This window comes from Malania oleifera, chromosome 5 (genome assembly GCF_029873635.1).
Source record: "Malania oleifera isolate guangnan ecotype guangnan chromosome 5, ASM2987363v1, whole genome shotgun sequence".
Taxonomy (NCBI): Eukaryota; Viridiplantae; Streptophyta; class Magnoliopsida; order Santalales; family Ximeniaceae; genus Malania; species Malania oleifera.
In genome coordinates this window covers 64,094,454-64,113,475 of record NC_080421.1, presented here as the reverse complement: position 1 = coordinate 64,113,475, position 19,022 = coordinate 64,094,454, and the positions used below count along the sequence as shown (strand labels likewise).

Below are 19,022 nucleotides of genomic sequence, written 5' to 3'. Positions count from 1 at the left end.
GAGTTAAGCATTATGAGAAGCCAAGGGAGTAATTGGGAAGCTCAAAGCTCAAATTAGATGCTCAACCAAGCCCCTAGAGCCTCAACACACATCAAAAGAAAGAAGACCCTGCTCGACCATGTGGTTCGACCAGCAACACGAGGGGCGACAAGGTCACAAGCTGAAGACTCCAAGGTTCAAACTGAAACCTACTGAGCCAAGAAATACTGAGAGGCTCATCCAAGTGTTTGACCAAGAGATCATGAGGGGCGACCAAGTCGAGTTCCTGAACTGAACTGAAGAACGAGATCCTGCAAGTCTCGAAAAGCAGCGCAAAACCCATTGGCGCGACTAGGTCGAGGATGCTGAAGTTTGAATCCCTGATTTCCCGCGAGTTTCGACCAAGGCGCGACCAGGAGAAAACATGGGTATGACTAGGTCGACAACGACGATCTTCTGCGCGAGATTTCTTGCAAGCTTTTCTATTTTGAATTTCAAATCTTGTAAACCCTATTGGTTATAAATAATAGCTTCGAATATGTGCTTAAGGTTCCTCTTTGGCCTCTTTTGGGTCAATGACAGACCTAGAAAGCCATTGAGAACCAAAGTACAATAGATTTACTGCTTTTGATTTACATTCTTGTTCTGGTTCATGTTTGGATTCGTGAAGGCCTGTGACAACCTTCTCATTCCTCGTGCTACCACTTAGATTAGGGTTCTCTATTGTATTCTTGATTTTTAGTGACAAACTTTCGAGTTTGCAATAGAAGCCATCTTTACATGCTTTTATTTACTGCTTTCTTTACATGCTTTTATTTAATTTCCATGCAAGTTTACATCTTTGAAAGTGATAATACCCTAGGGGATAGGATAGCCTAGTTAGGGATTCAATCATCTATACAGATTAGGCTACGGTTCATGTACGGGGTGGATTCATGATCGTTGAGATAGAGTATACCCTGATCGTGCTCCAGACAATTGGTGCACCTTCGCTACTCTATGCCCTCGAATGGTCCACTTAGTAGTTAGCCTAAGATGGATAGTTGACTAAATATAACTTGTGCCAAACAACAGTCTAGGCGTGATTCATGATCTTAGATTCGCTTTGTAGGAGTAGTGCTAATATAAATTTACATGCTTTCAGTAGATTGTTAGAAAAACTTTTTAAAAATCTCTCATTTTTAATTTCTTTTACACAAAGTTGTAGTGAACTAGATTGGACGTGGTGAATAACTGCACCTGAGTCCCTGAGGATCGACACCCGACTTACTCACTATTCTACTGAACTTGGGAGTAGTTAGGTTTATAAATTTTATGTTTGGTAGTTGAGGACCCAAGCCTTGGCGAGGCGAAACCCTACCACTAATGAAGGACAAGAAGCAAGATTTTGGGAAGAGCCATGTTGGAGAATAATTAAGTAGAATTGGGTTAAGGGATTGTTGGGTTTAATTAGCAGTTATTATGTATTTAGTTTAATTTGTATAATATCATGAGTATTTTGCGGACTTTTTTGTAATATTTGTGTAAAGTAGGTTTAGGGGTATGTGTGTAATTTCATGTGTTTAGGCTTTCTTATAAATAGTGTGTGAAAGCCATATTGTGTGTAAAGTAGGGGTATGTTTGTAATTCATGTAGTTTAGGGGTATGTGCGTAATTTCATGTGTTTAGGCTTTCTTATAAATAGTGTGTGAAAGCCATATTGTAAGTTACTTCTTGATGAAGTTGAATTAGAATTGAACGTGAGTTCCCCCCTGGTATCTCCTCTCTCCTCCCTTCCCTTTCCTTCCTTCTATTTCTTTTAAATTCTCCCATGCTACAGAACCTTGATGCTGCCCCTGCATCATTTGGTATCAGAGCCCAACCAAAATCTCTTCCATTTTAATTCCCCCATCTTTTCCTATCAATCTTCTTCTTCCCCACTCTTCTTCTCTTCTTCCTTCCCCCACTGTTCTGCAACTTCTATCTCCCTCTGCTGCTGCTGCTTCTCCTTCTCTTCTTCTTCTTTCCTTCTCTCCTCGGTTCTGTAACTTCTCACTCTCAATTTGCTGCTTCTTTTTTTCTTCTCTTGTTGTTCTCTAGCCTTCAGCCCACCCATTCTCCCTCACTCTTCTACTCCTCTCTTCTTCTCTTCTTCTTCTTTCTTTTCTCTGTTCAGATCTCTTGTTCTGTGCCTAATCCCCTGCAACCCAACAGCATTCTGCATTCTTATTCTTTGTTTCTCTTCTTCTAATTTTCTCTCCTAATTCTCTCAATTTTTTCTATTTCTGATTTCTCCTCTTCTTCTCCTATGTTCTCTGTTCTGATTTCCTGTTCTGTCCCTAATCCTCTGCTGCCCAGCAACCTTCTGACCTCTTTCTTCTTCTCTGTTTCACTTCTCCTTCTCTTCTTCTTCTCTTCAATTCTCTTCCATAACTCTCTCAACCCTCTCTCATTTCTGAATTCTGTTGCTGTCTCTTGGCAGTTTCTGTCCAGCAACTCCTCCAACCTCCCATCTTCTTCTTTTCTCTCCTTCAGTTTTTTAATTCTCTCTCTCTCTCTCTGAATTTCAGTATAAAAAAAAAAAACTGAAAAGCAGTTCTACAGTTTCTGAACTTCTTCAGAAATTCCAGCTGTGCCCCATTTTTCAAAACCCTGATCTCCAGTCTAGATTCTGCAACACCACCAAAAGCAGAACCCCCCAAAACCCTTCCCCTCAAAATTTCATCACCAACCGACCAGCCGTGAAGCCCCACGTGCCCCCTGAAATTCTCCAGCCACTGCCCCCTTCAAAATCCACCATTGCTGGAGTTCTTTTGACACACCACCACCACCATTCGACTCACCAACCCTCGATCCACCACTCCCCTGAAAATCATTGCTGGATAGTCACCATTCACATGCCCCACTCGCTGGCGACTGCAAGTGAGCTTCTACCGGACTCCTCTCCTGCTGCCAGAATCGTGAGAAATTGGTTCCATCTACGAGAAATTGGTGTTTTCTCCTGATATTTTGATTTGCAGCATGATATTTCAGTTTCTAACTTGAAATTGTGTAAGTGGCGCAATAATTTGCTACAAGAAGCAAGAAATTGCCCCTGCTAGCAACAAAAATCACAATTTGAGAGTTTTATAAGTGAATTTGTTTCATTTCAGAAAGACACTCAAGATCTAAGGTGAATTGAAGATATTTCTTGAAAATTAGAAGTCAAGTTTATGTTTTGCATGATTAGGTTGAGAATTGTCGGCAAGTGTGTTAATAACTTTTGGTGATACACAGTTGCAGTGCATATAAGTCCAGCAATATAATGACAAATTATTGGACAAAGGAATGCCATTTATCATGCTTTGGGCACAATTTCAAGTTTTTCCACACCTTTCTCAAGTGTGGAGAATACGTTTGCAAAATCATCATTGATGGAAAATGCCCAATGAATGTGGTTTCCACAAATGGAGTCACTCGAATACAGCTTTATCCAGAACCTCACCCAAAGCCTTATGTGATATCTTGGGTTGATAACTCTATTGTACATGTTTATGAAAGATGTTTTTTGGTTCCTATCCAAATGGTTGAATTGGCTAATGTTTGGTGTGATATCCTACCTATGAAGATTGGCCATGTACTCAGTGGTGCTCCTTGGTTGGATGATTTAGGTGGGACTCAAGGACATGACTACCAATGAACCAAGACAAAGAATCAGTTGTAATTACTCAGCTTGAAGACAATACAAGGAAAGCAATGAATGTGTTTGAAGACATCCAAAGTCCTTCAGACATTCTAATTGTTGAGTTTGTCATTCCCGATGTGCTTATTGATGCCAACTCTCAATTCTAGTCCATGATGCTGCTGCCCAGTGATTTGAAAGGCGTAATTGAGGCGCACCTCAAGCGTTTTTGGCCTAAAACGCCCCAAGGCGTAAGTGAAAAAGCGTACGCCTCAAGCAAGAAGGCGTACGTATCAAGCAAAAAAACTCGCCTTTTTACGCCTCAGATTCAAGGTGTACACCTTTTGGTATTCCTGGTTTAAAACACATTTTTAAAAGGCCAGAACGCACTGAAACCCTATCCTTCCTCTCTCTACCGCAATGCTTCTTCTCCTCCGCTCTCTCGACAAAGCCTAACGAAGCCTCCGCTCTCTCTTTGAAGCCTCGACGAAACCTCTGCTCTCTCTTCGAAGCCTCAACCAAGCCTCTGCTCTCTCTTCGAAGCCTCGACCAAGCCTCTGCTCTCTCTTCGAAGCCTCGACGAAGCCTCTGCTCTCTCTTCAAGGCCTCAACGAAGCTTCTCCTCTCTCGACTCTTCCTCTCTCGGCGAAGCTTCTTCTCCCTCTCCGACGACTCAACGACTGCCTCCAACGATTCGTCCAAGCTTCTCATCCATCTCTGACGATTCCTCCAAGCTTCTCATCTTTGTCCGACGGGTCTGAGGTTCTCATCTCTTGTCCCTGAGTTTTTTGTTTCAGATTTTAATTGCTTAAATCTTGCTGCACCCGATGAAACATGTCTGAAGCTAATTCTAACATTGGCAAATTGGCCTATATAGTACTTCAGAATTATGCTTTTATTTTTTTCTCCATCATTCTAACATTTTTCTCATTTTTTATACTATATATAAATTTTTTTATTTATTAATTATTTTAAAAAATACAGTCCCAAAATGCTTACGCCTCGCCTTACGCCTTTGCCTTTTAAAACACTGCTGCTGCCAAAGGGTCGTGGTTTCTTGTATCACTCAAGCACTGGCTTTCAAAGAATCCAAGTCTGCTTCTCCCTTTTCATTCTCCAACATTACAAAATTCAAGGCCACATTTTTTTTCTAACTGGGGGAGAGTTTAAGTAGGACAACAAGCAAGACCTATGGAAAAGCCATGTTGGAGAATAATTAAGAAGAATTGGGTTAAGGGGTTGTTGGGTTTAATTAGTAGTTCATGACGAATTTAGTTTAATTAGTATAATATTATGTGTATTTTGAGGATTGTTTGTAATATTTGTGTAAAAGTAGGGACATGTTTGTACTTCATGTAGTTTTAGGGGTATGTATGTAATTTTATGCATTTAGGCTTTCTTACAAGTAGTGTATGAAACCCATGTTGTGAGTTAGTTATTGATGAATTTGAATTAGAATTGAACCAGAGTCCTCTCTCCTCCCTTCCCCCTTCTATTTTTACTAAATTCTCCCATGGCTGCACAACCTTGATGTTGCCCCTGCATCACTGACACCTAATTTTTCCCTTCCTTTCTTCTCCCCTTCTCTTCTTCTCTTCTCCTCTCCAACTTTACAACAATTTCATTATTTTCAAGACAATGCTACAAACACAGAGCTATCAAGGTAAAGGGACTAAAGGGAGAAAAGGGCGTGGTGAGAGGGTGTCAAGGAAGCACATTTACTATTCACACTTCATAATTGATTAGCTGCCACCATATGACTTGGAAAAAATTCAGTGCAATTTTAAACGATCAAATTACAATGTTTTAAAAAGTCGTATAAGTGGGTATATTCATTTCAAAAAGTATTCCTCCAAATAAGCATACACATCAAATATTTCTGAATATTTTTTTTATTTTCAAAAATTCTCATGGCAACCCTATTTAAGAGTTCAACCAAGTCCAACCAACACTTCACAATAAGACTTAAATTTCCACAACACAGAACTTACACATTTTTCATTTTTTCTACAACTCGGTCATTTATTAAATCCAAAAGTTTGGTCCTCCTACTTCCACAATATCATTTCATGTTCTGCTAAGGCTTTGTGAGAATTGAAGGCAGGGGGGGGGGGGGGGGGGGGGACGGGGGGGGGGAGAGACGCGTCACACACACATCCTTTCCCCAGCTTTTCTGCAGAGACGCTGTTTCCTTGGACTCAAACCTGTGGCAACCAGTCACAAAGGAGTAACCTTGCCCATTTAACATGATACTCTATCATGTTCTACTCAAAAACAAAGTAAAAACCAAAAACAAAAACTCAAAACAATAATTGCACCTAATGGATAACAGACATGTCTTAATTATTTAACTCAAGAGAGCCTCAGAGACTTAGCTTTTGGGTGTAGGATATATGGTTATTGCTGCCAAAGTGACTAATTCAAAGTATAAGAAAGCATCACAGAGCATGACCAAAGAAAACTAGCATAAGATGCAGGAATATTAGCATTGAAATTCTTATGGATCTCTAAAATGGGACTTTTGCTCCCTCCATTGTTTCAATAAAAATTATGTTCTTTTAAAATGTAGCAACTCCTACAACACCTCACTATCCTTGTTAAGGCTTGATATACATTGCAGGTCTGCATTCTAATAGCTTAAGTTTTTAATTAAAGGGAAGTATGAGAAAGCACACCAAGCAACAAAAGCAAACTAGCATTAGGTGCAGGTATGTTAGCACAAAACTCATGGAATTCTAAAATGGGAATTTTGGTCCCATAATGGTTTCAATACATATGTTCCAAAAAAGAATTTAAACTCCTACGTTACCAACTTACCATCATATTACCCTCAAAATATACTAGTAATGGTTACAATTGGCTCATGGAATATCATTTGCACAGTAATATAAGACCAAAATAAAGGTGGTTATTTTAAGGCAAATGATTGTGCAAAAGGTGGTGGTATTCCATCCAACATGGAATAGCATAGGAATAGATAACCATGTGGTGAAATGTGGGAATAGTTATACTGGGTCTGCTCCATGTTGGTTGGAATGGAACCAATTTTTGCTACTCATTTGCCTTAAAATAATACCACTTCTCATTTAAACTATTATATTCCTGTAAAATAGATTACTCTGTTTCCTGCTGTATTCCAAAGCAAATGTAACAATGCAACTTGATATATATTGTTGGCCCACTATCTAACTGCTTAAACTTTTAGATAGCATTTGTTAACTTAGGGCAATCAGAATACCGCATGGAACAGTTGAAAGTACGGAGTAGAGATTTCAGCAAAGGGTGAATAAACCTATACACATTACAGCCCATAAAGATTTCAACCCAATCTATTTAAACTCGAAAGGGTGAATAAACCTATACAGATTTCAACCTAATCTATTTAAACTTCCTTACAACAACAACAAAAAGAGTTCAAAAAAAAAGGATGCACTGTGGTGCACGAAACTCCTGCATATGCTGGGTCCACGGAAGGGGTGTACCACGTGTGGTCAATAGTATGCAGCCTTACCTTGCATTTTTTGCAATAGGCTGTTTCCTTGAAAGAGTATATGATTACAAAAACAAAAACAAAAAAAAAAGTAAACGAATATTGTGTGCATGTGTGTATAAAGAGTAGATGTTCTATTGGTCTACAGTCCCCCTCAAACTTATGCAGGTGACAACATTGATTTGTCCATAAAAGCCCATAGCAAGTTTTTGGGTCAGAGCCTAGGTAAAGATATCAGAAAGTCAGAAGTTTGTTGCAATATAAATAATACACTTGCAAAGCTTTTCTCTAATAACACAACAATCCACCTCAATTTCAATGCTCATGAACGCAGGATTAGAGGCAATACAACTAGCACTCAAGTTGTCAGCATAAATAGGTCTAAGGGCAGTAACGCTGACAACAGGATCCAAGAAAAGACCTCTTAACCAAATGATTTCACTACAAGCTGAAGACATGGCATGATATTCAGCTTCTGTAGAAGATCTGGAAATGGTTTCATGTTTTTAACATTCCTATGAGATAAGGATGTCACCATGGAAAATGCAGCCAAGCCTGCCCAAGCTGAATCAACAATTGCTCAAAGCTGAAGTGAAGAGGATAAAAAAAAATTTTAAAGTAGACCTTGGAAGATAGCAAATAAATCGGTGAACAACTTACAGCAGTCCAATGAACTGGTGAATTAACAAAGTGGCTTACAATTTGGACAGCATGAGCAATGTATGAACGAGTCATTGTACGGTAAATAAGGCTACCAATGAGTTTGCAGTTGACAGTAGAATCATGTAAAAGAACCCCATTATCCTAAGATTACTTTATACCAAGTTCCATAGGAGTGTAACTTGGAACTTGGAAGAATTGAATACCCTTATTATCATCCTCATTCATGACTATATCAATACATACGAGAAGAATGGTGCAAATGTTCCATCATCAACACCATATTCAAATTTTCAATGCCAGTTTTTATTTCAATTTTGATTTCTAAAAATGATGAAAACTAGTCATACAGCATGGTATTTAGGAAATTTTAAAAATTGTTAATAATCATAATAATACAAGATTTAGAGGTAAATGTTGTAAATAAAATACATTCATAACAAGCATGTGGTGCCTAAGTTGTAATAACTATCAAAAGAGAACCATATTAGGCTCTCTTTAGTTGATACATATGCAATTCATGAAGCAGGAAAATAGTAATTCTTATGCAACTATTACTAACTTATCAACTACAACTAATTTATACATAAACAACAACAACAACAACAAGCCTTAAGTCCCACTAGGTGGGATTGGCTACATGAATCCTTTCACACTACTTCACACGATCGAGAGCATTTTCCTATATTAGATTAAGGGCTATTAAATCATTCCTTCCTATCTCATTCGAAGTTGTTTTAAGCCTATCCCTACCTCTTTTCATGCTAGAAACAATAACTAACTCACTCCTCCTCATAGGCATTCTACAATGTCTGCATTTCAAATGCCCAAACCATCTAAGACGCCCCTCTCTTATCTTGTCTTCAACCAGCGCTATGCCTACATTATTGCGTATATGCTCATTTTTCACTTTATCTTTTAATGTTATACCACTCATCCACCTTAACATTTGCATTTCAGCAACTTCTACTTTTTTTACATGTTGTTTCTTAGTTGCCCAACACTTTGAACCATAAAGCATATCCGGCCTTATAACCATTTTATAAAACTTTCCTTTCAATTTCAAGGGTATTCTATGATCAAACAACACATCTGACGGACTCCTCCATTTTACCGAACTTGTTTTAATTCTATGTACTCCTCCATTTTACCGAACTTGTTTTAATTCTATGTACTAGATCTTCTTCAATTTCCTCTTCTGCTTGCATACTAGATCCAAGATATATAGATTTATTAGTACTATTAATCTCTCGATTATCAAGTTTAATCTTCTCTCCACTACTACTCTTTACATTACTAAAATTATATTTCATGTATCTTATTCCTACTTATCTTAAATCCTTTAGACTCTGATGTGGCTCTCCAAAGTTCAAACTTAGATTCCACTCCGCTCCTACTATCATAAATCAACACGATATCATCTCCAAACAACATACACCAAGGGATCTCATTTTGGATATTCCTAGTAAGTTCATCAATCAACAACAACAACAACAAAACCAAGCCTTAGTCCCACTAAGTGGGGTCGGTTATATGAATCATTTTCCACCAATTTATGCGATCATGGACTATTTCTATTGATAGATTCAAGGATATTAAATCCTTACTCACTATCTCCTCCCAAGTTATTTTAGGTCTACCCCTACCCCTTCTACTTCCCCCCACAATAACTAAGTCACTCTTCCTCACAGGTGCACTATGTGGCCTACGTTGCAAGTGTTCATACCATTTGAGTTGTCCCTCCCTTATCTTCTATAGGAGGTACACCTAACTTACCACGAATATGTTCATTCCTTAATTTATCTTTCAATGTTATACCACTCATCCATCTAAGCATTCTCATCTCGGCAACTTTTACTTTTTGGATATTATGTTTCTTCGTTGCCCAACATTCCGATCCATATAGCATAGCTGGTCTTATAGTTGTCTTATAAAACTTCCCTTTCAATTTTAAGGGTATTCTACAATCACATAGCACACTTGAAGCACTTCTCCATTTTACCCAACCTGCTTTAACTCTATGCATTACATCATCTTCAATTTCTCCTTCAGCTTGCATAATAGATCCAAGATATCAAAATCTGCAAGTGCTATTTATTTCTTCATCATCAAGTTTAACTTTGTCTCCAATATTCATTCTATCATTACTAAAATTACATTTCATATATTCTGTTTTATTTCTACCTATCCCAAAGCCTCTAGATTCCAAAGCTTCTCTCCATAATTCTAACTCAGCCTCTACTTCGTCCCTAGTTTCGTCAATTAATATAATATCATCTGCAAACAACATACACCATGGAACCTCCTTTTGAACACTCCTAGTCAATTGGTCCATCACTAAAGCAAAAAGATAAGGACTCAAAGCAGATCCTTGATGTACACCTATGGTAATTGGAAATTCTTTAGTTTCTCCATCTATAGTCCTTACACTAGTAAGTTCATCAATCACTAAAGAAAAAAAAGATGAGGGTTTAAAGTAGAACTTGGATGTACACCGATTGTGCTTGGAAAATCTCTAGATTTCCAATGCTAATCACTATTGTATCATACGTATATTTTCTTAGAAGATAAATAGCTTCTGTTGTTGATCTCTCAAGCATAAAACCAAATTGATTTTCTGAAATCCTCATTTCTAGTCTTATTCTATGTTCAATTACCCTTTCCCATAATTTTATCATATGGCTCATAAACTTAATACCACAATAGTTATTACAATTTTAAATATTGCCTTTCTTTTTGTATAAAGGTACTAACGTACTTTTCCTCCATTCTTCTAACATTTTTTTTTTTTTTATAATAATGTTGAATAGATTGGTTAACCAAGAATTTCCCTTATCTCGTAAACATTTCCAAACTTCAATTAGTAATTTATCTGGTCCTGTAGATTTCCCGCTTTTCAACTTTTTTAATGTCATCTTAACTTCAAGAACTCTAATTTTGCGAATAAATCTCCTATTTTTAGTTTTCTCCTCATTTGTCACTCCCGAGTTCAATCTTTCATCTTAGTTTTCATTAAACAACTTATCAAAGTATCTTCGAAACCTCTCTTTTATGTCTTCTTCTCTAGTTAAGACATTATCATTCTCGTCCTTTATACATATTACATCACCTAAACTTTGCATTTTCTGTCTCTAACTCTAGCAAGTTTATAAATGTCTTTTTCTCCTTTTGTATCTAGTCTAGTATGTAAAGGATCATAAACTCTATGTTTAGCTTCACTAATAGTTTTTTTTTTTTTTGCATTTTTTGCATTTTTTCTTGCCTCTTTATATTTTTCAAGATTTTCTATATTTGTACAATTTTGCCATATTTTATATTAATTTCTTTTTTTCTTAACAACTTTTTGACTTTCTTAATCCCACCAACTTTCTTTACTACCCGAGTATCTTCATTTGGACTCACCAAAAACCTCTTTTGCAATCCTTATGATAGAATTAGCATTTTATTCCAAAAGTATTTGCATCTACCTTATCCCCTACAGTCCAATCACATTCTTTAATCATTTTATCTTTGAATTTTACTATATTATCTCCCTTCAAACTCCACCAACTAGTCCTTTTTTGTTGATTTAAGTTACTCTTTTTCTTCTAATTTTTAATATGTATATCTAATACTATGACTCTATGTTGTATAGCCAAACTTTCACCTTGGATAACTTTACAATCCATACAAGATAAATGATCCATATTCTTAGTTAAGAAGAAATCTATTTGGCTTTTATTTTATCCACTCTTAAAAGTTATTAAGTGCTCTTCTCTTTTTGTAATGCAAGAATTCAATATAACCAAATCATAAGATATGGCAAAATCTAAGATTGTATCATTGGCCTCATTTTTATCTCCATACCCATGGCTGCAATGTATCCTCTCATAGCCTATATCATCCTTTCCAATGTGTCCATTCAAATCAGTTCCTATGAATGTCTTTTCAGACGTCAGTGTCCCTTGTAAAAAACTATTCATATTTTCCCAAAATTGTCTTTTAAGTTTTTTTTGAAAAACTTATTTGAGAAGTATACAGACTAATGACATACACTATTTCCAGGCTTAGAGCTATCTTGATTTTAATAATCCTATCTCCTATTCTTTTAACATCTACTACATTATCTTTTATGTCTTTGTCTACAATAATTCCCACCTTGTTTTTATGTTTTTCTTTTCTAGTGTACCAAAGTTTAGGTTTTAATATTTCAATTTCTCTAACTTTCTCTCCTACTCATTTTGTCTCTTGAAGACAGATTAAGTTAATTTTCCTTGTAAACATTATTTTCAATATTTCCATATTTTTACCTGCAAGATTCCCTATATTCCAAGTTGCTAATCTAATCTTAATTTCTTGTGCTAACTTATTAGCCCTCTCCCTTCTATACTGACTCACTCTAGTCCCTTGACCTAGGTGAATTTGATAAGAATTCATGATAATAAGATTTGACAAAATTTTATGTTGGCTGTCAGCTACTTAACACAATCTTGCTCCTTTATCCGGGCTTAGAACTAGCTTACATACAAAGATAATTTGTGTTACACAAGCTTAGTACGTGTTTAAGGTTTTTTTTTTTTTTTTTTGTGCAAACTTATTTCCCATAGACAATTTTCTAACTCACACATTACAACTAGTAGGAACCACACAAACAAACAAACAAAACAATTTACCTAAAAAATCTAAAGCATACAATTTTGGGTGTGAATCCAAGCTAGACTAAATCCAAAACAAAAAAATGCAATAGTGCTTTTTGAAAAAACTTTGTATGCTCCAAGATTTGCAAATGGGAAACATAAAAATGCATAAATTAAGCCTATAAATCATAAACACAAAATCTCAACTACTAACCAACTATTAGAAAAATAATAGTAGTAGTAGTAGTAGTAGTAATAAGAAAAGAAATAACAAGAGAGGAGAAGATCTCACCGGTGGCTGAAACTAAAATATAATGACAACAGATTGAAAATACTACAATAAGTACCCTTTGGCGCCAAAAATTTGACGTTGCTAACGAAAAATCAATCAAAAAATATTGAAGCAATTCGTAATTGCAAGAATTCTTAAATCTAAATTCAAGATTCAAATTCAAGATTGGCGATGGAGTTTAGTATATGGTGATGACATATCCTCTCACACATAACTTTGACCAAATTTGGATGTTCTTTTTCAACACAATCTTGAGTATTTTCAGTCGAAATTCTATTGACTCAATCCTTTGGAAGAACTCTAAATTTGTTGTTTCAATAGAGACGAAAATACATAAGTGCGAAAAAAACAAAAACAAAAACAAAAGAAAATTTGAGGATTTAATTTCTTCACTTTCAAGAAAATAAATTTCAAAAAGCAGGAGAGTGTATGTAACTTAAAATTTCAGATTAGACAAGTCGGATGACGAAGAAAAGAAAAATAGAAGAGATAAACTCTGCAAGATAGCAAAGAAACTTGTAAAAGAAACCACCTTGAAGAAAACCAAAACGATGGAGAGAGAGGGAAGAGAATGGAGGGCTGTGTGCGGAGTCCTAGATGTCAAATTTCTTTGCTACTATGACGAGCATTGGTCAAACCCAAACAAAAGCTCATACAAGAACTTTGATGAAACATCAAAAGAAACCAAGAAACTAGAATTGATGTGGAGGAAGACGGTGGGACACTCAGCTGAGGAACCAAGAACTAATTTATACATAAATACTTAAATAATCAAATAAAATGTTTTAGTTAACATCTAAAATTGTGCACAAATTTCAGGGTCTCAAAGCAATCATTCCTAGCCTCCTTGTAGAATGTAGTATTTTTTATTTTCAATATAAAATAAGATTTAATGAGATAGAAATTTCAGTGCCTGTTTGGTATTATTTCAATTTTCGGTTTTCTATTTTCGTTTCTAGATAGAAAAAGTAGATTGTGGAAAGACGTTTGTTCAGGGCCTGTTTGGTATTGTTGTTTTCTATTTTCTGTTTCAGTTTCTACACAGTGAAGAAACAGATTATAAAAACATGTCTATTTACATTGGCATTTTTCTATTTCTATTATCAGTTTTTAGCTATTTGCAAAAACACTGAAAAACTAAATTATGTGGTTTTTAGTTGTTTTGGTAACCTATTGACAGAAATTTTAATATCCAGAAATAGTTCTTTTGGATTAAATAATTCATTTTATATATTTTAAATTAAAATTAAAATTAAATGATCATATGAATTTAAATATAATTAAAATATAAATATAAATAAATTTCAAAAAATAATAATAAAGCCAATTACAAAATATTTTTATTATTTTTCAATAGTCATGTCCAATAAAAAAATTTTATTATAAAGTAAACTTTAAAAGTATAACAATAAATCAAAATAATTATCATAATTTTTTATTTTAATTATAGTATTTTTATTTTAGTAATATTTTTATAATATTACTTGATTTAAAGATGAAAATTAGCACTTTTTAAGTAATTTTTTAATTTTACTTTTATAGATATTAACCAAACAGGTTGTTGGTTTCTAACTTTTAGTTTCTGCTTTTTATTTTGGTTTTCGTTTTTGGTTTTCATTTCTACAATTTTTGACAATGATACCAAGTGGCCCATTACATTGTTGGTTTTCTATTCTTGTTGACGGTTTTCAGTTGTATGCGAAAAAACTAAAACCCAGATTTACGATTTTCAATTGTGTTTACCAACCTGTTGCTAGAATATTCTAGTATCAAAGTTAAATTTTTGGATTAAATCATTCATTTTATCCATATTTTTAACGAAAATTAAAATAAAATGATCATATAAATCCAAAATATAATTAAAATAAAAATCAATATTAAATTTCAAAGAAATTAAAAAATAATAAAAGCCATTTACAAAATATTTTTACTTTATCTCGATTGTTATATATAACAAGATTGTTCTTGTAAAGTTAATTTTGAAATATAATAATTAAGTAAAATAATTATAATAATTTTTATTTTTATTATAGTATTTTAATTTTTATTACTTTGTACGTTTATTATTTTAATCATATTTTGTAATTGTTATTTGGTTCAAGGACAAATATGAGCATCTATTTAATCAAGTTTTTAATTTGTTTTAGCTCTAGAAATACTAACCAAACAGGTTGCTGGTTTTCAGCTTTTATTTTCTGTTTCTAGTTTTCAATTTTCATTTCTTGTTTTCACTTTCATAATTTTTGGATACCAAACAGCCCCTCAACTTTGAGGGTTTTCAATATTAACTTTTGATTTCAAGGAAATTTTGTTCTATACTTGTATTTTTTGAATTTTTTTTAAGAATTTGAGATTTCAATAAATTCTAGACGATTCATGGAAATTTCTATGGAAGATTTGTAACTGACTTTCTTTTCAATTTTTAGCGTGGTGGAAAGTCGAAATTTCAGGGGAAACCTTGACTAGTTCATGGAAAATATAAGACCATGCATAAGACACTATAAATACAGTCTATGAGATTGGCTTCAACATGTGGTCCGCATGAAAATATGGAACGGTAATTGGCAATCAATGTCACTTAAACAAGATTTTCTAAACTTCATAAATTTTCTTAATGGAAAAAAAAAAAAAAGCACTTTAACTTCTGCTCATCAGTTAAACTTCTGCTCATCAAACTGATCTATGGAGAAAATCAAATTTTCAACTTCTATGTATAGACATTCAGCATATTCTTCACAACCTGAACTCCTCAGCATCCCTTCTTCTTGGACTCAATGATGATTAAACTAATCACATGGCTGTTGATCTTAAAGCTTAAGCTTTAAGTTGTTAGATTGAGCTTAACAGTTCATTGCATTCATAGTGCCAATTTTCTGACAAATTGACAATGACAGAAACCACCCTAAGAAATTGATTTTTTCCTTCAGCAAGTTATTTAAAACATTTGAAGGCTACAGAGACAAAATGAATTCACTTTCAAACCAGCCAAGGACAAACCTTAATAAATTTTATGACATTCATATGTTGCATGCACCTACATGCACACACACAAACACGTAAAAGCTCAAAAGAACATGGAAAAGAATTCAGTTAAAAAGTTCGCAAAAAAAAAAAGAAAGACAAGCATTCATAAAAAAGTATTAAGTAAAAAAATATTGATTGTGTTGATTTTTTTACCAACTGAAGTTGTTGTTTAAATAGTATTGACAGAAAATTATGTGCCTTCATAAAAAGTTCACCTACCAATTCCACTTAAAATGTTCTTAACTTCAGAAATTTTCAATAAATTCTCATATAAACCAACTTAATGTAAATGTTTCAGGGAAAACTACCTCAATTTTATTCCTTTACCTTCATGAACAATAAGCAATGAAAAGATACAAAGGATTACAAAACTTTCTCCAACGTTGGATATCAGATGAATTTATAAACAATTTGAGTCTTCCTAGGCAGAATGTAAGATATCAGCTAAAATGCATTACCAACTTGGGAGTCCTTCATGGCATAGCAATTACTAATTATTACCTGGAATGAGCCGATCAGTGTACATAATTGAATTGGCAGGACCACAATTTCAGTTGTAAGGCATAAGCAAAAATTCATGCTTATCCTGCATAATTTTTGGAATATATAATTATTTTTCAGTTTCTTAAAGTTTCAAAAAAACATATTTGTATTGAATTATTTGTTCTGCATATGTACTTCCCATAGTAGTTCAAAATGACTAGGTGACCTTGTTAGCTACTTCAAAATGTCACTATTAAGTTCCCTCTTTTCAAATCATTACGAAGATTTTACACCATATCTCACATTATAGGGCCTGTTTTAAATTTACAATGTCAATGTTTTATACTTTGGCTCGTATAAGGTATCAAATGCAATTCGAATAAACGACCAACCTCAATTGACTTCCTTCAAATTCTGAAACATTTAAGACTACATTTGCACACAGGAAAAGTAACATGCCCAGCAGTAATGCCAACAGATTGAAGAAAAATAATGGAATTATCATGTGAGGTGAGATAAAACAATCATTAAAGAAACAACAAAATAATTTTACGTCTATTATATTATAGTACCAAACTGCACAACCAGATCTATTAGCCTTCCGGAATTCTCTCCATTAAAAATCCCAAAACGGAAATCAGTCAAGAGGCCCAAGCAGGCTTCACAGAACAACCTAGCAACTTTGAACAAGAAAATGCCTAGATGACCAAACAATTGTCAATGAAGCAAGCATATCTCACACCCATACTACAAGATTATATAACTTAATGGAGCTTTATCCCAACTACAGATACCAAACTCATAGTCATAGCTAATAAAAATGTACATCCTCACCTGTGCTGGAAAATATGAGCAACAAATGCAAGGTTAAGATTTGGAGAAGCTTCCACAATATCTTTTGCGGTTAAGTATCTCTTGCAACCCATCCTATCTGCATGCTCAAGAATTAATTTTGCCCTTTCTAAAGGATCTTTGACTGATAAAGTAGCTAGATTGCTGTGTTCTGGTGCAAGAATATTTAAGAGATGAGCATAAGCCTCTCCATCCTGATGAAAAGCACATCATATGCTAAAATATTAGCATTATACCAGGATAAGAGATCATTATATGCAAAGATTTAAAAAAAAAAAGCAATAAAAAGACACCAACAAGCCATTAACCAGAACATTCTTTTTCTGGTTAAGCAAGAATCAACAAGACAAAGGAAACAAAATGAAGAAAATGAGTTCAGTATATCAAGGGTGTAATATGAGCAATAAAACAAGTAATAGTTATAATAGGGATGGAAACTCAAAAACACATGCCACAAACGTATGTCACATTTTTATTGAGCAACAAGAAGATTAAGAAAAATGAACAAAATTCTAAACTAAAACATGGTACTTTAACTTTTTTTGGGGTTAGTTAGCAATGAAAAAAAGGGAAGAAAAGCATGCATGCACCTACTAGAGAGGCATATTAAAATACATACTTGATAAATATGAACATAAAAGACAAAGCGGATATTCCTGATTATCTTAGTATGCTCTTGAATTTGCTTGATTCTTATTGGTTTTCTTCCAAACAAGATGTGAGAATGTGGATTTTAGTTATTTCTGGAGCATTCTCTAGTCATTAAGTGAAGTTAATCCTCATTCCAACCTATGAATATGATCCAAGATATGGTCAAGAGGAGAAAATTTGCACCTTCTTCATCAATTGCATTTTCTCTATCAGAGCAAGGATATGGATATAGGTTAATTTAGTTATGTTTTTCAACAAGGGTGAAGAAATGATTCTAAATCCTTAAACCCAAAGTAATAGAAGAGGTGGGAGACTATGAAGAGCCTCAGCATTATCTTATATTGCCGTTGGCCCCACAATATGGTATAGTATTTTTTTTAATCTGGGGATATAATAGGGTATAATGCCTATATATTGTCATATGATGGATTTTGGGTTTCCCGCATGGTGCTATTTATATTTGTAGCGAGGGGTAAAACCCTTAGACGGTTGATTTGATAGCATAGTTAAGATTTTCCCAGGGGCTCCATGGTCAAAGGCACACTACAAACCAAGTATATGGTTGTGCTTTTTGTTTCCTCTGTTTTTCTATGTTTATGTGCATAATCCAATAGGTGGTATTCACAACATTATTCAAGGATAATGAAGACAAAATGAATTTCTGTATTTCTTCGATAAAAAAATGTACAAACCAATATACAATCTTTATAATACAATCGGATGACCTAAATATGGAAACAATTTCCTAACAAAATTCCCTCAATAATATACAATATATACTTCCCTAAATTACTTCAAGATTCTCGGAGACACTCGGGATTTCTATACTCCCCCTCAAGTTGGATCATAGATATTGATCATATCCAACATGCAAATAAAATCATCAAAGCTTTATCGGGCTAACCCTTTAGTAAATATATCTGCAGTTTATTCCTTGGTAGGTATATAAGTCATACAGATGGTTCCTTCTTCAACCTTCTGTTTGATAAAATGTTGGTCCACTTCTACATGCTTAGTCCTGTCATGTTGAACTGGTTTGAGGGAGATACTGATGGCTGCTTTGTTGTCACAGTAAAATTTGATAAGAAATTTCACCAGAATTTGTAATTCTTCCAAGAGTTCCCGTAACCATAGTCCTTCACATATCCCTTCTGCAACTGCCCTGAATTCAGCTTCAGCACTACTTCGAGTCACTACATTCTGTTTTTTGTTCCTCTAAGTTACCAAATTTCCCCATAGAAAGGTGCAATGTCCGGTGGTAGACCTTCTATCTTTTGTTGATCTTGCCCAATCTGCATCTGTGAAAATTTCTACTTCCTTCCTTTGACATTTCTT

General features: G+C 34.5%; 1 protein-coding gene across 1 annotated transcript in view; it reads right to left on the bottom strand.

The window, feature by feature from the left end:
• Positions 1 to 19,022, bottom strand: part of LOC131156247 (fimbrin-2) — a 67,211-nt gene that overhangs the window by 34,290 nt on the left and 13,899 nt on the right. Inside the window, exon 8 of the mRNA XM_058109779.1 lies at positions 17,019 to 17,230. Coding sequence (XP_057965762.1) covers positions 17,019 to 17,230 — 212 coding nt within the window. The remainder of the gene's footprint in view (positions 1 to 17,018; positions 17,231 to 19,022) is intronic.